Source organism: Mobula hypostoma, chromosome X1 (assembly GCF_963921235.1).
Source record: "Mobula hypostoma chromosome X1, sMobHyp1.1, whole genome shotgun sequence".
Taxonomy (NCBI): Eukaryota; Metazoa; Chordata; class Chondrichthyes; order Myliobatiformes; family Myliobatidae; genus Mobula; species Mobula hypostoma.
In genome coordinates, this window is record NC_086128.1 from 23,751,044 (window position 1) to 23,774,191 (window position 23,148).

General features: G+C 43.0%; 1 protein-coding gene across 1 annotated transcript in view; it reads left to right on the top strand.

Moving 5' to 3' along the window:
• Positions 1 to 20,954, top strand: part of LOC134340251 (transcription factor Sp5-like) — a 38,864-nt gene extending 17,910 nt beyond the window's left edge. Inside the window, exon 2 of the mRNA XM_063037261.1 lies at positions 19,565 to 20,954. Coding sequence (XP_062893331.1) covers positions 19,565 to 20,536 — 972 coding nt within the window. The 3' untranslated portion in view covers positions 20,537 to 20,954. The remainder of the gene's footprint in view (positions 1 to 19,564) is intronic.
• Positions 20,955 to 23,148: the final 2,194 nt, after the last annotated feature.

The following is a 23,148-nucleotide window of genomic DNA, read 5'->3' on the forward strand; positions in this document are numbered from 1 at the left end:
AACCTTGGATTTTTGGGAAGTACTCCACACAAAACAATCAATTTGATCTATTTTTATCACAAACTTTAAGAAAAACTCTTGCAACTGCAACTTTCAAAACCATAAACTTGAGATTGGATGTTTCATTTTTAAGTAACTAATCTAGTGTACAAAAGAATATATATATAGAAGTATTTTGTAACTTTTAATCCCACATTTGTGTTTTAAAGAGACAATTTAATGCCTTCAATTACAAGAGTTTTCATTGCAAACAATGAATGGGGGTGATTTCCTGTGGGGTGATTTAGCTCTTTGATCAAGTCAATCCAATTATCTTTGTGTGCAGAGGTCTCCCAGATGGTGATGGCTTCGTCAGTCTGTGTCAATCAATTCAAGGTTTGTGTGTCCAATCTCCCTATCACAGAGATCCATCAGTGCCGACAGACAGTAAACCAATCGACTCCGCCCTTGGAGGTCCATTCATTTTAAAGATCTGACGCCTGATTGAAAAGTGCTCAAGCCATTCAAATCACTGCCAGGCGGCTGACTTCAAACGCCTTGCCGTTTATTGGCTACTAAGAGGCCCAAAAAAACCCCAGATTATATTCAAATGAGCAAAAGATCAGAACAGTGATCAGAAGCAAACAGAGGACTCTTCTTTAAAAATCAGTTTACCTGGAAACCGTGTTGTGAGGTTCAGCCAAGATTGGTGAACGGTTGCTGTCTGCGGGACCAAAATCATTACCACAAACGTTTCTGCAGGTTATGTCGTTTTTAAATGTGTTAATTTTCAGGTTGATATTTTTCTCTCTCCTTTAGCGTAACAGTAGTCTGAGTTCCCTTCCTTTCTGCAAAATATCATTCTTTATTTTAAAAAGCGCGTTACCAGCAAATCGGTATCCCTCTCCGCGTTATTACCAGACAGGTTATTGGTGAATGAACTTTTTTGCTCATTCGGACAATTTCCGCTACTTGGTCCTGAGATCACACGCAAAATTTTTCTTGTTTTTTTTTTGGTGGGAGTTTAAAACAATTTAAATGTGTTTTTCCCTATCAATTAATGCATTTAGTTGCGGAAGATGGTTTGTGTGTAATTTATACGCTCAAATACTCCGATCGAAATGTAATACTTTTATAAACTGTTTAACTTTTATTCCCCTCAATACACGTGGAGCTATTGTAAATGATCGATAATATTTGTGTCAGGACACTAAGGAAAAGCTTTATCGATATAACCACGTTTGGAAACAATAAGCAGACTTATGGGTCACGAGGAAATGTTTTCCCCCAATGTCATTTGAAGTAAAATTTTCGGATTCCGGTGTTTTGTTTTTGATGGTGTAACAAAATGAATTAAATCGAGCAATGATTTTCCTCGTTCTCCTTCGAGAATATCTACTCGGGTACAAGAGGGGAATTACTGTTATCATTGGCATTTTAATCTAATTGCAAGGATAAACCGAGATTAGTAAATTACTCAGCAGCATCAGTGAAAGCGATTAACCCGGAGTAAATTTGATGTTTCTTTTTAGCTCTTGTGTTACGTGCATTGTGGAAGCTTGCAGCATCATTTGGCTCATTCTTGCTGTACAAGTTTTTAAATATTTTCGCATTCTCCAGCTCTTGTTGCAATGATTCTCCCTTTTAAGTATTTACTTGTAATTCCTTTTAGAACTTGCTGTTGAATTTTAAGCTCTGACGGTGCACCCCACACAATAACAACTTGTTTTTCTTTGGTAAAAAAAATCCTGTCAATTATCAGTTAAAATCTGAGTTTTGATTAATAGGCTTTCTGCTGGGTAATTTGGTCAAACAAATTGGGTTCTGGGATTCAGAGAGAGCGGTACAGAGAACAGACACAGGGAGGTGATGTGGAACCCGGACAAACACTGGAGGACTGCTTCCATTTCTGGTCACCACACTTTATGAAGGACGTTAGTGTCCCAGAAAGGGACAAAAACGATTTATTGGAATGGCTCTGGGGATGTGGGGTCCCGCGATAGGGTTAGACTGGAGAAGCTGGGCTTGCTCCCCCTGAAGCAAAGGAGGTTGAGGGAGATTTTGTGGAGGTGAATAAACAAGGGAGTCAGGGACTGGAAGCCCTGGTTTAAATTTTAGAGTAAAAGATACAAGAGGTTCTTTGCCGGGAGGGGGGGAAGAGACCTTTTTCAAATGGGGTGTTTCAAGATCCCAACCCCTCAGGGCATAGTGGAAGCAGTTACCTTCAAAGTGAAAACATAGAAACATAGAAAAATAGGTGCAGGAGTAGGTCATTCAGCCCTTCGAGCCTGCACCGCCATTCAGTATGATCATGGCTGATCATCCAACTCAGAACCCTGTACCTGCCTTCTCTCCATACCCCCTGATCCCTTTAGCCACAAGGGCCATATCTAACTCCCTCTTAAATATAGCCAATGAACTGGCCTCAACTGTTTCCTGTGGCAGAGAATTCCACAGATTCACCACTCTCTGTGTGAAGAAGTTTTTCCTCATCTCGGTCCTAAAAGGCTTCCCCTTTATCCTTCAACTGTGACCCCTCGTTCTGGACTTCCCCAACATCAGGAACAATCTTCCTACATCTAGCCTGTCCAATCCCTTTAGAATTTTCTACGTTTCAATAAGATCCCCCCCACTCAATCTTCTAAATTCCAGAGAGTATAAGCTGAGTCGATCCAGTCTTTCATCATATGACAGTCCTGCCATCCCAGGAATCAATCTGGTGAACCTTCTTTGTACTCCCTCTACGGCAAGAATGTCTTTCCTCAGATTAGGGGACCAAAACTGCACACAATACTCCAGGTGTGGTCTCACCAAGGCCTTGTACAACTGCAGTAGTACCTCCCTGCTCCTGTACTCGAATCCTCTTGCTATGTATGCCAGCATACCATTTGCCTTTTTCACTGCCTGCTGTACCTGCATGCCATCTCTCAATGACTGGTGTACAATGACACCCAGGTCTCGTTGCACCTCCCCTTTTCCTAATTGGTCACCATTCAGATAATCTGTTTTCCTGTTCTTGCCACTAAAGTGGATAACTTCACATTTATCCACATTAAATTGCATCTGCCATGAATTTGCCCACTCACCCAACCTATCCAAGTCACCTTGCATCCTCTTAGCATCCTCCTCACAGTTAACACTGCCACCCAGCTTCATCCGCAAACTTGGAGATGCTGTATTTAATTCCCTTGTCTAAGTCATTAATATATATTGTAAACAACTGGGGTCCCAACACTGAGCCTTGCGGTACTCCACTGGTCACCGCCTGCCATTCTGAAAAGGTCCCGTTTATTCCCACTCTTTGCTTCCTGTCTGCTAACCAATTCTCCACCCACACCAATACCTTACCCCCAATATCGTGTGCTTTAAGTTTGCACACTAATCTCCTGTGTGGGACCTTGTCAAAAGCCTTTTGAAAATCCAAATATACCACATCCACTGGTTCTCCCCTATCCACTCTACTAGTTACATCCTCAAAAATTCTATGAGATTCGTCGGACATGATTTTCCTTTCACAAATCCATGCTGACTTTGTCCGATGATTTCACTGCTTTCCAAATGTGCTGTTATCACATCTTTGATAACTGACTCTGGCATTTTCCCCACCACCGATGTTAGGCTAACCGGTCTATAATTCCCCGGTTTCTCTCTCCCTCCTTTTTTAAAAAGTGGGGTTACATTAGCCACCCTCCAATCCTCAGGAACTAATCCAGAATCTAATGAGTTTTGAAAAATTATCACTAATGCATCCACTATTTCTTGGGCTATTTCCTTAAGCACTCTGGGATGCAGACCATCTGGGCCTGGGGATTTATCTGCCTTTAATCCCTTCAATTTACCTAACACCACTTCCCTACTAACATGTATTTCCCTCAGTTCCTCCATCTCACTGGACCCTCGGTCCCCTACTATTTCCTGAAGATTATTTATGTCCTCCTTAGTGAAGACAGAACCAAAGTAGTTATTCAATTGGTCTGCCATGTCCTTGTTCCCCATGATCAATTCACCTGTTTTTGACTGTAAGGCCCTACATTTGTCTTAACCAATCTTTTCCTTTTCACATATCTATAAAAGCTTTTACAGTCAGTTTTTATGTTCCCTGCCAGCTTTCTCTCATAATCTTTTTTCCCTTTCCTCATTAAGCCCTTTGTCCTCCTCTGCTGGACTCTGAATTTCTCCCAGTCCTCAGGTGTGCCGCTTTTTCTGGCTAATTTGTATGTTTCTTCTTTGGAATTGATACTATCCTTAATCTCTCTTGTCAGCCACGGGTGCACTACCTTCCCTGGTTTATTCTTTTGCCAAACCGGGATGAACAATTGTTGTAGTTCATCCATGCGATCTTTAAATGCTTGCCATTGCATATCCACCGTCAACCCTTTAAGTATCATTTGCCAGTCTATCTTAGCTAATTCACGTCTCATACCTTCAATGTTACCCGTCTTTAAGTTCAGAACCTTTGTTTCTGAATTAACTATGTCACTCTCCATGTTAATGAAGAATTCCACCATATTATGGTCACTCTTACCCAAGGGGCCTCGCACGACAAGATTGCTAACTAACCCTTCCTCATTGCTCAATACCCAGTCTAGAATAGCCTGCTTTCTAGTTGGTTCCTCGACATGTTGGTTCAGAAAACCATCCTGCATACATTCCAAAAAATCCTGTTCCTCAGCACCCTTACTAAGTTAGTTCACCCAATCTATATGTAGATTGAAGTCACCCATTATAACTGCTGTTCCTTTATTGCATGCTTTTCTAATTTCCTGTTTAGTGCCATCCCCAACCTCACTACTACTGTTAGGTGGCCTGTACACAACTCCCACCAGCGTTTTCTGCCCCTTAGTGTTACGCAGCTCTACCCATATCGATTCCACATCCTCCCGGCTAATGTCCTTCCTTACTATTGTGTTAATCTCCTCTCTAACCAGCAATGCTACCCCACCTCCTTTTCTTTCATGTCTATCCCTCCTGAATATTGAATATCCCTGAATGTTGAGCTCCCATCCTTGGTCACCCTGGAGCCATGTCTCTGTGATCCCAACTATATCATATTCATCAGAACACAAGAGATTCTGCAGATGCTGGAAATCCAGAGTAACACACACACAATGCTAAAGGTACTCAGTGGGTCAGGCTGCATCTATGAAAATGAATATACAGTGGATGTTTGGGGCAGAGACCCTTCTTCAGGATGGGAAAGATGAGGGGGAGGGTGGGTTGGTGGGGGAAGGGAGATGAAGTGAGTATCTGGGAGGTGATGGGTGGAACAGCTAAAGGGCTGAAGGAGGAGGAAGCTGGGGAGTGGGTAAAAGGGAAGGAGGAGGGGGCGCTAAGGGAGTTGATGGAAAGGTGAGGAGAAGAGCAGCAGTAAAAAGGGAACCAGAATGGAAAAGGAGAGAAGGGGTAGAGGGGAGAAATTACTAGAAATTGGAGAAATCAATGTTCTTCAAGTCAGGTTGGAGGTTACCCAAATGGAAGTCATCACCCTGACACAGTGGTGTCAAGAAAACAACCTCTCCCTCAATGTCACAAAAACAAAGGAGCTGGTTGTGGACTACAGGAGGAATGGAGACAGGCTAACCCCTATTTATAACAATGGATCCGGGGTTGAGAGGGTGAACAGCTTGGCATACGGATCACCAAGGATCTCGCGTGGTCTGTACACACCAGCTGTGTGGTGAAAAAGGCACAACAGTGCCTCTTTCACCTCAGACGGTTGAAGAAATTTGGTATGGCTCCCCAAATTCTAAGAACTTTCTGGTATGGTAACTGTATTTCCCTCAATCACAGGACTCTGCAGAGAGTAGTGCGGACAGTCCAGCGCATCTGTAGATGTGAACTTACCACTATTCAGGACATGTACAGAGACAGGTGTGTAAAAAGGGCCCAAAGGATCACTGGGGACCTGAGTCACCCCAACCACAAACTGTTCCAGCTGCTACCATCTGGGAAACGGTACTGCAGCATAAAAGCCAGGACCTTCGGGCTCCGGGACAGCTTCTTCCACCAGGCCATCAGACTGATTAATTCATGCTGACACAATTGTAGTTCTATGCTATATTGACTGTCCTGTTGTATATACTGTTTATTACAAATTACTATAAACTGCACATTCAGATGGAGATGTAACGTAAAGTTTTTTACTCTTCATGTATGTGAAGGATGTAAGTAATAAAGTCAATTCAATTCAATTTGAGGTGTTGCTCTTCCAACCTGAGAGTGGCCTCATTGTAGAAGTAGAGTAGGCCATCGACTGACATGTTGGAATGGAAAGTAGAATTATAATGGTTGGCCACCAGGAAATCTTCACTGTAGCAAAAGTGAAGGTTCTCAACAAAGCAGTGCCCTAATCTAGACTGGGTCTCACTGATGTGGAGGAGGCTGCACCAAGAGCACTGGACACAGTAGATGACCCTGACAGACTTTCAAGTGAATTGTTGCCTCATTGGCTTGGGGCCCTGAATGGCGGTGAATGGCCCTCCTTTCAAAAAAGGGAATTAGTTTGGTATGAGAGTGGAATTGGTGCAGGAATGAGGCTGGCAGGTTTGCTGTAGAGAGCTGGGACTAACTATGGGATCTCTACGTGCAATGGGCTCAGTACACCAATCAAGCTGGATCTGGATACGGATGGGTTCTTGTATTTGAAGCTCTTTCACAGAGACAGAAGTTAAAGGGCGTTTAACCACATTCTCGAAATACCAAGTATGAAGGGTGGATCTTTAGTGAATTGGTAATGGAGTGGTGGGATAACATACAGTGACACTGAAAAGGTGATGGGTTGTGGAAAATTTTTCAGGTGCCCTTTAAATGTGGAATGTGGACGTGGCTGCTAGGGCAGAGCAAGTGTAAAGGAAGGGGAGCTGAATAAGTATGTATCTGAAATGCGAAAGGATAGACCAGCAAAGGGAGTTGGGCTGAAGGTTTTGTGCTGTTGTGTTTTTTTTAATTGAGTACTAGCACTTAAAAGTTGTAACAGTGTCTGTTTCGTTTCTGAATCTTCATATTTCAAAAAAAGGGGGGAAATGATATAACAATCATATTCCTCTTCTGAAAGAGAAAGAAGATAAGTTATGTGTTTTTATAATGTCTTTTGTAAACTTAATATCATCCAGTTAAATCATTTGTTGAAGTATAGCCACTGTTGAAATGTGGGAAAGCACTGGCTAAGATTTCACAGGCATTCAAGTTGTTTAACCATATAACAATTACAGCACGGAAACAGGCCATCTCGGCCCCTCTAGTCCGTGCTGAACTCCTACTCTCACCTAGTCCCACTGACCTGCACTCGGTCCATAACCCTCCATTCCTTTCCTGTCCATATACCTATCCAATTTAACTTTAAATGACAACATCGAACCTGCCTCAACCACTTCCGCTGGAAGCTCGTTCCACACAGCTACCACTGTTCCCCCTCATGTTACCCCTAAACTTTTGCCCTTTAACTCTCAACTCACGTCCTCTTGTTTGAAACTCCCCCACTCTCAATGGAAAAAGCCTATCCACGTCAACTCTATCAATCCCCCTCATAATTTTAAACACCTCTATCAAGTCCCCTCTCAACCTTCTACGCTCCAAAGAATAAAGACCTAACTTGTTCAACCTTTCTTTTTGTTATTGAGGCTCAGATGAGTCTTTTAGGATATGGGGTGAATCACAGCCTAGTCCTGTCCTGGACCCTTCTTTAGTCCAGTCCTGAAGAACCAAAACTTCAAATGATTATTCATTTCTGTAGATACTGTCTGACCTGCTAAGTGCCTCCAGCATTTTGTGAGTGTTGCTTTGGATTTCCAGCATCTGCAGAATTTCTTGTGTTTATGATTTGCCAGTCCTGTCCTGACTCTGTGTGTTCATCCCAACATGGACCAATAGTTTGCAAGCAGGGGCCTGGCTGAACTCTCCTTTCCCTTTTCTCTCTTAGGGCACTGAGGACAATTGCTCTGAGCTGGGATATATTTTGCACATAGCAAATTGCCACCAATGGAAGTGGAAATATCAGTGGACTGGGATTTTAATCTCATATGATAATTTTGAAAAGCCTATTGTTCAAACATACATAAAGAACTACAACTGCAAATAGAAAACAGGCTTTGATGTGGGTAGATTCCTCATATTTATGTAAATAGTATGTAATTTATGGTTTAATTGTCTTTTTCTTTCGGGGGCATGTGTTGATTTGGGAACAGTGGGGAATGCATCTGAGGGTGAATACACAGCCTTTGACCTTCATCTCCTGCCCCTTCAATGATTCTAACCCCCATGGGAGGCTGCACATGTATGCATCTTTTCCAAGTGCCCCTCTGGAAGTGAGCAAATTAAAATGCCTTCATATCCCCAGTTTTCGTGCATGCTTTGTCTGTGGAGTAGGACATGCCCCTCTATCTGGTGAGGGCTGCTGCTCATCTTGCTCAGCAGTGTGCTTGAAATAGGTTTTTTTTAAATAATGTATCTGTCGTCAATTCCTGCTCCCATCTTATTGCTTGGTTCCTTCCAATTATCCTCCTCTCTGCCTGCTATGTAAGACTTAAATAGTGTGATAGATTGTGAGGTCAGGAGTCCAATTTAACTTGTTATTACCTTATTGTCTGCCTGCACTGCACTTTTTCTATAAAGTGACATCTGTCATTAAGGACATCCTCCTCCTAGGACATGCCCTCTTCTCAATACTACCATCAGGGAGGAGATACAGGAGCCTGAAGACATGCACCCAAAGTTTTAGGAACAGCCCCTCAGTCATCAGATTTCTAAATGGTCTATGAACACTATCTCAGTATTTTTTGCTTCCTTTTTGCACTAATTATTTGATTATTTTAAATGTATTATTGTAATTTATAATATTTTATGTATTGCACTGTACTGTTGCCACAAAACAACAAATTTCATTATATATATCAGTGATAACAAACCTGATTATTTTGCAAGACAAGCTTGTCACTATATTTTGGTACATGTGGTAATAAACTAATTCCAATTATCATTCTCTGACTTGAAGAACATAAACCATTACAGGACAAGAATAGGCCTTTTGGTCCATGATGTTTGTGCCAAATTATGCTAAACCAATCTACTTGCACTTGGTCCATATCCTTTTTACCTTTTTATATTTTCCACATAACATCTTCCCATTTCAACTCCAAGTGTACAAGTTAAAAGTTTTGCAATGGATTTCCTTTACAGCATAACCCCATCCACAATATCTATATTGATTGGTTACGTCACTGTACTGGATCCCCTATACACAAGGCTGGAGGCCTGCCCTGAATTCGGTGGACTGTCTGAGTAGGGGGTGGGAGAGAGAGAGGAATGGGGCTTGTTCATTGGTTGTTGATTTGTTGCTTGCTGTGTTCTGTTTTCCTCGGTTGAACAATGTGGGCATGCTCTGGCGCTGGAAGGTGTGGCCACACTTGTGGGCTGCCCCCAGCATGTCCTTGAGTGTGTTGGCTGTTAATGTAAACAATACTTTTCACTGCATGCTTTGATGTACGTGTGACAAATAAGTGAATCTGACAATGATTGTAGTTACAGGTGTCCCCCGCTTTTCGAACGTTTGCTTTACGAAACCTCACTGTTACGAAAGACCTACTTTACTACCCTGTTTTCACTTTCAGAAGGTGTTTTCACTGTTACGAAAAAATTCAGCGCGTGATAAAAAATTCAGCGTGCAAAAAAAGTCAGCGCGTGATAAAAGGCAGCGTGCGCCCCGAGCAGCCGCTCTCCCCAGGAATGGCATTCTCACCGACATTGCTTTAACACGTGCCTGTGAGCAGCCGTTTGCAAGATGAGTTCTATGGTGTTGGAAAAGCCTAAAAGAGCTCATAAGGGTGTTACACTTAGCATAAAACTAGACATAATTAAGCATTTCGAACGAAGTAAGGACTAAGTGAGCTTGGCTTGTGGAAGCTGACGAAGATGATGTTGAAGACATTTTGGCATCCCATGACCAAGAACTGATAGATAAAGAGCTGATGCAATTGGAAGAGGAAAGGATAGCGATCGAAACAGAATGCAGTAGCGAAAGTGAAGCAACTACATGAGATTTTCGCTGCAATGATAAAGTACGACTTAATTTTGAAAGGGTACGTAGGTTTAGGGGATATTTGCAAGATGGTTTGAGCCCTTACAAAGAAGTGTATGATAGAAAAATGCGCAGGGCTCAGCAGTCAAGCAAGCCTTCCACAGCAGACGACAAACCTCGACCTTCGACATCAAGGCAGGCAGTCATAGGAGAAGATGAGCTGCCTGCTCTAATGGAAACAGACGACACCCCAGTGTCCCACCCCAACACCCAGGCCGCGGACAGATACTGTACCGATTCGCGGAAAATGCAGCAGCAGCTGGGAGGCACACAGCACGTCTTTAAGAAAAAAGCTGAAATAAACATGCTAATTAATTAGGTGCCGCCCCACACGTAATTGTCAGCCCAGAGCAGAGATGACGCAATCGGCACTGATCTGGGCGGACAGTTACGTGCCGGGCGGCACCTAATTAATTGGTTTGTTTATTTCGGCTTTTTTCTTAAAGATGTGCTGTGTGCCTCCCGGCTACCGCTGGACCCCTGCATGCTTCGCGGCAATGTATCGCTCGGCGACCTGGAGGGTGGGGGCCACTGCACCAGCCAACCTCCGACTCAGTCTAACACACCATCATCAGTGCGCTCGGCGCTGAACCAATTCCGGTAGGTGATACTACACCGTGCATACATTATTTCTACTTTATATCGGCTGTGTATTTTTACGTGTTATTTGGTATGATTTGGCAGCTTCATAGCTTAAAGGTTACTGGAGAGCGTGTTTTTGCCAACAGCGCTTGTGTGAGATTTTCGGTACGGAGAACAGTGCAGTATTGATTGTGGAAAAGTATTTTTACTTTATATAGGCTGTGTATTTATCATATCATTCCTGCTTTTACTATCTGTTGCTGTTATTTTACGTTTTATGTGTTATTTGGCATGATTTGGTAGGTTATTTTTGGGTCTGCGAACGCTCACAAAATTTTCCCATATAAATAAATGGTAATTGCTTCTTCGCTTTACGACATTTCGGCTTACGAACCCTTTCATAGGAACGCTCTACCTTCGGATGGCAGGGGAAAGCTGTACCTGGTGTGCTAGTGTTTTGGTTGCCCAAATTAAAACCAGATTGTTTACAACCTGAGTGTCGTATTTGATCTACACTCTTTTGACCTTTTTTTTTGCAGGCATGCCTTCATCTAGACTGCCTATTCCCACTCCTTTCCCCCAGCACCTTGCTTCAGCAGCTGCTCGATTGCTCAAGCCCTCGGCCATGTTTTTGTTAAATGTGCTCTCCTGGCTGGCTGGCTTCCTGCTCTCTAAACGTCTAGTCATCCAAAACCGTTCTGTGTGTCCTAACTTGCACCAAGTCCCTTCTCACTCATCTTCCATCTGTTTGCTGACCTATATTAGCTCCCAATTTGAGGGGGTTTTTTCCCACTGTCTGCTCTGAATCCCTCGAATGGCTCATTCTGTGTGTAATATCCTCCAAATCTGCACCCCTGGCTGGACCTTCTTTGGAGTTTCCCCAAATGTAATTGTTCCTCCACTTCAGCCTTCAGCTGGCCAGGACCCTGAGCTCTGCAATTCCCTCCCCAGGCTGCTCTTTGCCCTGACCACTCCTTTTAAAACATTCATTGAAACCTACAGTGTCTCCAGTCAAAGCATTTAATCATGACCTTGTGTGGCTCAACGTCAAGGTTTTTAGCTTGATCATATTCCTGTGAAGCTCCTTAGGATAATTGCAAGGCACTATGCTTTGGCAATAAGTTAAAGGTGCCAAATTAAAGTGGTTGTGACTAGGATACAGTTGGTACACTTCTATATGGCATGTCACCAGGCTATTGTTACCTCAGTGGCACAGTGGTGCCTGACCTTCTCCTCACCTGCCATCCACACAGATTTCCAGCTGGGGTCAATGGATGCCAATCCAAGAATGAAGGTAATAAAAAAAAAGTTGGACTGGGTGATGGTGTGCGTTTCAAAGTAACTGGATGATGTGATCGGTAGTGTACAGCTTGTTAGGAGCATTAATGGTAATGTAGTTGGATGGCTTCCGCAAAAGGAAAGTGTTGCAGAGCTGTGCCGAAGGGTGGGTTGGATGATATTCCATGGCTCTTCAGGAGCTAGCACAAGCACAGTGGGCAGATCGGCCTCATTCTATGTTATCTGATATTCCTGTCTACAAACTGAGGATGCTGAGGCCATTTGTGGCTTTGCTACTGCCCCAGCTGATTTAAAACAGAGCAGATGTGCATGCTTTAATAGACCAGAATATATTCACCATTTACTGTGCAGAGCCACTGGATGGATTTCATAGGCTGCTATTCAGCTGAACACTTAAGATTTTTTGGTGATGAGTCTCCTGTTATCAGTGATCCTAACCATTTGTACCTCAAAACACTTGGGTAGGTTTTCAATGGGAATGAAATGGAGAGGTTTCTCATTTACAGAGGATACGCAGCACAGACAGACCATTCTGCCCTTTAACTGGATGGGCCTGGGGTTGAAGACTGGGTCTGTTTAACTTTAACAGCTCTACCCCCAGGTGGGGTAGATAATTATTGAATTGGCTGAACTCCTGGAGAGAGGGTGGTTGTGTGGGGTAGTGACCAAGCAAAACTGCATGGCTGTTTAATGCTATTTGCATTCTTACTCTTAAATCTTTGATGCCCAGAATCTGAAATGCTTAGTTTTCTCTCAGCAATGCGGAAATAAGGTAGTACTTGGTCTGTGTTTTCAGTTCTCACACTCAGACTGGGTTTCATTAATTTCCTTCTCTTCACCACTGGGGCACACTGTCTGTCGCTTTGCATCGGTGTATCTGGGAATCTTAGGATGTGGACAATGTTTGCACGTGGCATAGGTTCTGTTGAAGAGCCCCTCCCATTCCCAATGTTCAGTGCACAGCAAGAGAGGATTCTAGCTTGTATTTGATTCACTTCAGTTAGTTTTGAAGTTTCATTTTACTTCGATTCCTCCATTTCTTGGGGTTAAGGATTAAGTGTATCCACTGCAGTTTTGAGTTGCCTGTGGGAGGATACTTCAAATATGGAGAGGCCATGTGTGGGGAGGCAGTAAGGGGTTAAATTCAAAGATGATCAGAGGCTAGCCCTGATGCATCTGCTCCACCATCCTTCCTCCTCCTGCCCTTTTCAGCTGCTGGTTAGTGGCCCAGTGTCGTAGCATGTAGGGCCGCTGCCTCAAATCTCCAGAGACCCCAGTTGGATCCTAACCTCAGGTGCTGTCTTGAGTGGATTTCGCATGGATTTCCCTCAGGTGCTCTAGTTTCTTCTGACATCCCAAAGATGTGCCGGTCAGTGGGTTAATTGGCTGTTGTATGTTGCCCCTCGTGTGTGGCTATAGCTGAGTGGTAGAATCCGAGGAGAGTTGATAGGAATGCAGGGAGAATGAAATGGGATTTGTGTAAGTGAATGGTTGTCATGGACTCAGAGGGCCGAAGGGCCTGTTTTAATGCTGAATGACTTATAATTGTCATCACCAAATGCCATCCTCGCTCTGTACAGTCATGCTGCGTTCCCCGCACCCAGTACTGTTCAGCTTCAGGAGATCGTGATCTCTCAGTGCTCTGTGTTGGTGGGTCCCTGACTGGCGGAAGTGACAGAGCTTCACCCAGTACCATTTTATGTCTTGTGTATACAACAATCCTAACAGTAGACCCAGAGTTAAGTTGTGGTTGATAAATTAGTCAGCTAAGGTTGGGGAGTGATGAGGATTATGGTTTATCAAATATGAGGAGGCATAATTTTAAGGTAATAGGTGTAAAGTATAGGGGGGAGATGTCAAGAGGTCAGTTCTTTACACAGAGTGGTGGGTGTGTGGAATGCCCTGCTGGGGAGGGGGGGTGCGTTGTGGTAGAGGCAGAAACATTAGGAACATTTAAGAGACTCTTAGTCTGGTGGATGATAGAAAAGTGAAGGGCTGCATACTGTCGGAGGGAAGGGTTGGGTTGATTGTAGAATAGGTTAAAGGTCGGCAGAACATTGTGGGCTGAAGGGGCTGTAGTGCTCCATGTTCAAAGTTAAACTAATGAGAAATTCTGCTCTCTCTTATCCAGTGTATTGTTGTTGACTGAATGCTGGCTGTTTTGTATTGCATGGAGTCCATCTGTTGCCACGTTGGTGGAATTTGCACACAATCACCCTTGTAAAACACACCATGTGGAACTGCATATGCCGCCTTGCATATTTGCCCTCTGGAAATATTTCCGAGTGTGTGTGCACACGCTCATTAACTTAGTACTCAGTGCTTTGTCATGCCAGCAAATACTCTCTTCAAATAAAGATTAATGGATGAATTTTGCACCAAGAATCGTTGCTGATTTGAATTCCCTCTTCCATCTGTCTGCCCCAAGTTGCTGCCATTGAGTCCAGATGATCTGAATAGCTTGGCAAAGTGCTCACGGCATGATAAGTCATTGGGTATCTTGTTTGCATCTCACCATTTTCTAATTTGACTTTGGGTTCAGAAATTAGATTACAAAATGCTGGTAGAGGTGGGGATCTCAGCAGCACAGGCAGCATTGGAGAAGAGAGAATTTTTTTTTAAAAAAAGCATTACATTTGAAATCTGCTCTGGAGAGTGGGGGATGATAGTCTCCTTACAATCTCACAATCAAAGGTTCATTTATTATCAAAGTACATATCCATATACAACTCTGAAATTTGTTTTCTCCAGATAGCCACAAAACAAAGAAAGAACATGAAAGTCATTCAGAAAGAAACATCAAACCCACCTCCCTCCGCACAAAACTGAACAAGAGCATCAACCCCCCCCCAAAAGAACCCCTCCCCTGCACAAAAAAAACGAACAGAACATCAATCCCCAAACCCTCTTCCCTCGCACAACAAAATGGAAAAGGAACAGGTGATTTAAAAAAATACAGAATATAAAAACCATAAGTCTGGAAAAAGTCCACAGTCCATAAATGCAGAACTAGGATACCATCCTCTGATATCACTGACATTCATCAAAAGAGATACTCACTACACAAACGCAGAGAGGCCTACCTGCCTGCCACAGCGTGTCGCAGAGTGATAGGCTGCTCACAGGCTGCTCTGCAGCAATCAAAAGAAAAGCAGTTGGTGTTGAACTCTCACTTGCCTTCCACATTCGCCTCAATGTCTCAACCTTCCTTGATGCTTTAGTTGGTGATTAATGGATGCAGAAAATGCTGGAAACACTCAGCAGATCAGGACTTTGACCTGAAGCATTAACAGTCCCTACTTCCACAGATACTGCCTAATCTGCTGAGTGTTTCCAGAATCTTCAATTTTTTGACTTTGCACATACAGCTTCTGTGTTCTCTGGGAACCCAGAGGCATTCATTTAATCTTGTGTGCTAAATTTAGAACCATCTTCAAAATCAAACTGCTGCTTAACCATGAACACAAGGTTAAGTTGGTGTGTGACAGGTCAACAACACCTTGTATGGACTTGATAGACAAAAACAAAATATCAGTTGTAATCATCAATTAGAGTCCATCCTTGTCCAGTTTGTGTGACGTATAAACTGCCAAGGTCTAGTTTTATAAATGCCTTGTTCAGAGTTCAAATGCTCAATGCAAATTTATCAAAGTACACACATGTCGCTGTATACTACCCTGTAGAGCAAAGAAATACAATATAATCAATGACAAATTATACACATAAACAAAGAAACACAAGAGAATGCTGGAGGAACTCATCAGCTCAGGCAGCACCTATGGAAAAGAATAAACAGTTAATATTTATTCTTCTTCAGGACCTGAAGAAGGGTCTTGGCCTAAAACATCAACTGTTCATTCTTCTCCATAGATGCTGCCGGACCTGCTGAGTTCCAGCATTTCAGAAACAGAAAACCTACAGCACAATACAGGCCCTTCGGCCCTCAAAGCTGTGCTGAACATGTCCTTACCTGAGAAATTACCCAGGGTTACCCATAGCCCTCTATTTTTCTGAGGTCCGTATACCTGTCCAGGAGTCTCTTAAAAAACCCTATCGTATCCGCCTCCACCACCGTCGCCGGCAGCCCATTCCATGTACTCATCACTCTCTGCGTATTTAAAAAAAAAACTTACCCCTGACATCTCCTCTGTACCTACTTCCAAGCACCTTAAAACTGTGCCCTCACATGCTAGCCATTTCCGTCCTGGGAAAAAGCCTCTGACTATCCACACGATCAATGCCTCTCATCATCTTATACAGCTCGATCAGGTCACCTCTCATCCTCCGTTGCTTCAAGGGAAAAAAAGCCAAGTTCACTCAACCTATTCTCTCCATTTCCAGGCATGCTCTCCAGTCCAGGCAACATCCTTGTAAATCTCCTCTGCGCCCTTTCTATGGTTTCCACATCCTTCCTGTAGTGAGGTGACCAGAACTGAGCAGAGTACTCCAAGTGGGGTCTGACCAGGGTCCTATATAGCTGCAACATTACCTCTCTGCGCCTAAACTCAATCCCACAATTGATGAAGGCCAATGCACCATATGCTTTCTTAACCACAGAGTCAACCTACACATTTTGTGTGTGTTGCTCTGGATTTCCAGCATCTTCAGATTTTCTCATGTTTCGACATAAACAAAGACTGACAAACAGCTAATGTACAAAAGAAGAACAGTGCAAGTACAAAAAAATACTGAGAGTTGTAGAGTCCTTGAAAGTGAGTTCATAGGTTGTGGTGATCGTGTGTTCAGCGTTGAAGTGGGTGAAGTTATCCACTCTGGTTCAGGAGCCTGATGACTGTTCCTGAACCTGGTGGTGTGGGACTGAAGACTCCTGTACCTCCTGCCCAATGATGGTAGCAAGAAGACAGCATAGCCTGGATAATGGGCCTTCTCTTGCCAGTGGAAATAACCATTCTCTAGAATCAGGTTTAATATCACTGGCATGCATCATGAAATTTGCTGTTTAGTGGCAGCAGTAGTGCAAAAAAAAAGGAGGTAGTTCATTGTCCATTCAGAAATCTGATGGCGAAGGAGAAGAATTTTCCTAAGACATTAAGTGTGTGTTTTCATGCTCCTGTACCACCTCCTTGATGGTAGCAATGAGAAGAGGGTATGTCCTGGGTGATGGGTCCTTCATGATGGATGTTACCTTTTTGAGGCCTTGCCATTTGAAGGTGTCCTCAGTGCTGGGAAGGGTAGTTCCCATGATGGAGCTGGTTGAGTTTACAACATTCTTCAGCTTTTTCCACTCCTGTGCAGTGACCCCTCCATACCAGGCGGTGGTGCAATCAGTTAGAATGGTCTTCATCATACATCTGTAGAAATTTGCAAGAGCCTTTTGTAACATACCAAGTCTCCTCAACGTCCTAATGAAATATAACCACTGTTGTGCTGCCTTTGTAATTGCATCAATGTGTTGGGCCCAGGATAGATCTGAAGAGATGCTGACACTCAGAAACATGAAACTGCTCACCTCTTCTACTGCTAATGGTTTGATGAGGACTGGGTGTGTGTTCCCTCAAGAACTTCTTTCTGAAGTCCACGATTAACTCCTTGGTCTTACTGACATTGAGTGCATGGTTGTTGCTGTGGCACCATTCAACCAGACGATCTATCTCACTCATATACACCTCATTGTCACCATCTGAAATTCAATAATAGTTGTGGCTTCAGCAAATTTATAGATGGAGTTTGAGCTATGCCTACCCACACAGTCATCAGTGTAGAGAGAGTACAGTGGGTTAAGCATGCATCCTTGAGGTGCACCAGTGTGGATTGTCAGCAAGGAGGTGTTATTACCAGTCTGCACTGACTGGCCTCCCATTAAGGAAGTCAAGGATCCAGTTTCAGAGGGAGGTAAAGAAGTGTAGATTTTGGAGCTTGTTGATTAGAACTGAGGGTAAGATGGTGCTAGACGCTTGTGTATAATATAATTTAACGCATCTTAAACAACTCTAATTCACATTCTTATAAAAACCAGTCTATGCAAGCTTGTCCTTCCAAATTCTATCCCACTGTAGCTGTCCAATTTCTATCATCCCACACAGATACTTGAGGTGTATGGAACTGGCATAACTTCTACAATTGTGCACACTTTGCTCAGTCTTGGTAATCTTGCCACTGAGTTGGAAAGTTGTTGCAAAGATCTGGTGGTGCTAACAAAAGATAGGAACACAAGAAAATACGAAATAGGAGCAGGAGTAGGCCATCTGGTCTGTCGAGCCTGCTCTGCCATTCAATAAGATCATGGCTTATTCAGTAATATCATCTCCACCTACTTGCCTTTTTCCCCCATAACCCTTAATTCCCCTACTATGCAAAAAAAGGTCAATTTTCCCATAATCTTGGCTGGTATTAAGTTCACAACAAGAGCTAAAATCATTATGTAGAGCCTGTTTTCTTCTCCAAGTGTGTGCAAAATGTCACGCTGACACACGTCCAATCTATCCATGTTTTGGCTGCTGCTAAAATGCTTGGGATCTTACCTGCCTCTTGCTTGTGTGTGTGAAACCCAGGCACAGTCCTGGAATGCTTTTTAGTGTGGGGATGGGAGAGCAGGGCTTCCTTTCAATTCAATATGGGGCTACTTTACTCTGGATTCTTAAGTGGTCATTACCCACATAAAGTAAGGTGAAATGTTTCTTATAAGATGGTTCAAAATGTAGCCCCAGGGAGCTAGAGAGAGTTCCTAGCTCTATTCTGCTTGTAATTTCTCTGCTGCATAGGTTACCACCTCTCTCACACCGGCATTTGAATCACCAAAGCGTAGAAGGCCATGGATCCAGTGCTGATAATTGGGATTACTATAGATGGGTACTTCATGGTCAACATTTCACCTGTTGGGCCGAAGGGCCTTTGCCATTTGACTCTGTGACCAATTTGGCAAAGCAGTCAGATGTTCTCCTAATAAAATGCCTGAACTACCTGTGGAACTATGGCTAATTTACACTCGCATTGTAAACACGAGATTCTGTAGATGCTGGAAATCCATTGCAACACACACACACACACAATGCTGGAGGAACTCAGCAGGTCAGGCAGCATCTATGGAAATGAATAAACAGTCCTGATGAAGAGTCTCGGCCCGAAATGTTGACTTTTTATTCATTTCCATAACATGCCTGACATGCTGAGTTCCTCCAGCACTGTGTGTGTTATACTCCTATTGGTTGCTGTTTTAAAAACATTTCCTTTGATTTCTTTATTTTGATTGTCACAATGTACTAGCTGGTTCTGGTCAGAAGTAAGATTTACAAAGTGAATTTCTCAGACTGCATCTTTTTAATATATAGTATTTTAAAATATATAGTAATTCTGTTTTTGCATGATTTTTAATCTATTCAATATATGTATACTGTAATTGATTTACTAGTTTATTATTATTATATTTTTCTTCTATATTATGTATTGCTTTGAATTACTGCTGCTAAGTTAACAAATTTCACATCAAATGCCGGTGATAATAAACCTGATTCTGATTCCTATCAAAAGAATAATAAGCCTTTTTTTTTTGTTAGCTGGTCCAAGGACAAGAAGAAGAAATTGTTTCTTTTCACATTTTTAATAATTTGTCATCTGCTTGGTGGGTCAGGACTTTCCATGCTTGACTATTTTTCCTCCTTTTATATTTTCCAGCAGTCAATACCAAGTTCTCCATCAGAATCTGTATCCGGTTTGTCCATGTTGAGTACCACCTGTGGAAGAGCAGGACAAGTTGCACCAACCTCCACAGGCATTCCCCAGGTCCAATATGACTTGCCGACAGGGTCCACCTCAGGAATGTTTCAGTTTTGGAGCAATGATGCATTGGGGAGTTCTCACACAATGTCGTTCAGTCCTCCAAAGACTCAATATGCGCTTGGGACTGTGCCATCAGCACTGGCATCACGGGAGCTTTCCCTGACCCCTCCAGCAGAATCGGTCTACACTTTTGAGTTATCTGCTGTGAAGATCTTGGCAACTTCAGTTTCTGAAGGCTCAGCTTACTCCTACCCAGAAGCTAACGGAATCACTCAGAACTTCCCCAACTTTATTCCTAGTTCTTCAGCCTTGCCGAACAGACATGTGTCACCCAGTCACCCGGAAGAAATCCCATGGTGGAGTGTGCAACAGCCCAGTCCTGTCATTCCACATCATCTCCCCTTTGGAAAGGCCATGGTCTTGGGTCATCAAAGCCAGCTTTCATCTGCATTCCTTCAGACCTCTTCAAAAAGTCTTCTGAACTGTGCCCGACGTTGTAGGAGATGTAGGTGTCCTAACTGTCAGTCTCCAGGCACTAATGGAGACCAAGGTAAGAAACAGCATATCTGCCATATTCCTGGCTGTGGCAAAGTCTATGGAAAGACCTCCCACCTAAAGGCCCACCTAAGGTGGCATGCTGGGGAACGTCCCTTTGTATGCAACTGGCTCTTTTGTGGGAAGAGTTTCACCAGGTCTGATGAGTTGCAACGACATCTGAGAACTCACACGGGTGAGAAACGCTTCTGCTGTCCGGAATGCGGCAAGAGGTTCATGAGGAGCGACCACCTCTCCAAGCATATCAAAACCCATCAAAATAAACGGGTGAAACACCATGGCATGAGTTTGGGAAACATTAAGCAGGAGTAAGGAAGAAGGCAGAGCTTTCCTGTAGGACCAATGAATAAGTTCTTGAGATGGTGTGGGATTTTAGTTTTACAGACCGGGAAGGTCCAAGCTTATATGCCTGGTCTGTGGATGATCTGATCTCAGCATGGGTAGTAATACTGAACCTGATCTTGGGTGTCTTGGGTTGGGGAAGGGAAATGTCAACGAGGGGTCCCAGGCAAGGAGCCTTTCTGTATGTAGCGAGTGTTAGGGAAGAGCTCACATGTAATGTCTGCTCACATCCCTACCCTGCTCCAATGGTTAAATATTCTTTGGCTTCACTTGGCCAGGTGAAGTTCTGGATGCAGAATGTACCCCTCGCATTAGTAACCACTTCTGAGAGAAAGGGGGTTGGGTGGGGGATGGTGGTGGGAAGGATTATTCAAGGCAAAGATGTAACAAAAAAATGAAGGGTAAAAATCAAGCCGAAATAAAGATTTGGACAGTGCAAGTTATGAAAAGAAAGTGAGGAAATACAAGTACTTTAGGCTGAAAGAGGGAAGTGTAAAAAAAAGTCTCAATGGAAATTAAACCTGGTGATTGGAAGAATATTCTATACGCAAGTGATTTGGAAGAAGCTATAAGTGATGGGCACCTTTTAATGAAGAGTGGTTGAAGGAAAAAGTCATGAATGAAAGGCAGCAAAATGCACTTTGAAGTTTGTATCCAATAAAGTATCAATTACAAACATCTCTATTCTGTTGGAACCTCTGTCCTGCATGTGACTGTGAGAGCTTTTGATTTTTTTAAGGAAAAGACCACCCTTGTCCTCTGCTGTATCCTTGGACAATGTTCCTGGAAATTATGAGCATCTTTTTTTCCCAAAAGGACCAGGTTTGGCTGAGATTTTATGCATTGAGTTTTCTTGTACATTTACCTGAAGAAAAGATTTAAGGTTTGGCTTTACTCTTCATTTTTTTTGACAGACTGTCTAACACTGTTTAAATTGACAAATGTATGCCTCATAAGGTGTGTCAATAAAAGAAACAAATCATTTCTGCAACTTGCCTGTAATTTAAAATTTATAATAATGGTGCATTATTGGAAAAGCAGTTCAGATTCTTTAACCTGATACTGGACAATGTCATAGCAGGGACTGAACCCCAACTAATGCAATTTGCTGAATTACCTGATCACACTTCATGCATTCACTAGAAAAATTTATATTAAAGAAATGAGAGTATTTGAATTGGCTCTGGCACCAGTGGGCTAGGAGAGGAGGACTAAGACCTTCATAGTAACCCCCAACAACTAAGTCAGCAGCTTTACTTCACCGTTTACAATGGCCTATCACAAAATGGTTTAGCCAGCCTATGTTGTGCATCGGTAACATGGTAGTGTGTAGTGATTAGCATAACGCTTTCACAGAGCAAGTGACCTGGGTTCAATTCCTGCCACTATCTGTATGGAGTTTGTACATTTTTCCTGTGATCGGGATTTCTCCGGGTTCTCCAGTTTCCTCGCACATTCTAAAGATTTAAGGGTTTGTAGGTTAATTGGTGACATGGGTGTGATTGAGTGGCACAGGCTTGTTGGGTCGGAAGGGCCTGTTACCGTGCTGTATCTCCAATTTTTAAAAAACTCTGCCGGAAAGCAGCCCATTCACACCGAGAGGAACATCCATACTTGCGTCATTCTACAGATGTGCAGTAGTGAGCATCCTAACATGCTGCATCGCTGCTTGGTACGGAAACTGTACTGTAGTGGACAGGCTCTACAACAGGTAGCCGAAACTGCCCAACATATCACTGGCACCAGCTTACCCATCATCAAGGACATGTATACAGAAAGCTGCCAGTAACTTAATGAAGGATCCCACCCACCCTTCTCATGGACTGTTTATCCCACTCCCATCGGGGACCACCAGACTCAAAAGCACTTACTTTCCCCAAGCAGTAAGGCTGATTAGCAGCTCCACTCACTGACTCCACCACTATTATTTCCTGTCAGTCACCTTGTGTACAGTCTAGTGTCACCTTATGGACGTACAATCAATCTGTGTAAATAAGCTATCTTGTGTATTTATGTTTATTGTTTTATTATTGTGTTCTTTATCTTTTGTGTTTTTGTTTGTGCTGCATCCAATCCAGGGAAACAATTATTTCGTTCTCTTTACACTTGTGTACAGGAAATGACATTAAAGAATCTTGATATTATTCGAACAATGGAGTGGCAGGGGTATTGTTTAAATGTACTGAGGGCTGACTTCCTGAGCAAAGCAGCCCAAAAGTAAGCAAGAAGTGGCTGACTTTTAAAGTTGAGGAAGCAAGACAGTACTAGAGTCACATAATTGTACAGGATGGAAATGAGTCATTTGGCCCAACTCATCCATGCTCTCTCTAGCACTTGGCTATGTAGCCTTTTATCCCTAGGTGATTCAAGTTCATCTCAACATGCTGTCAGCTACCCAGCTTCAACCATTCTGTGAATTTCAGGTACTTGGCACTCCAATCCCCTCTAAGTCTCTTTTCAACATTCAGGCACAGGATGTCCCAATGCTTCTACATTCTACTGAGAAGTGACATCTCCATGGGAAGAGTAATCCAATCCTGGCTAACTGGAAAGATTATGGATCGTAACTATTAAAAGATAAG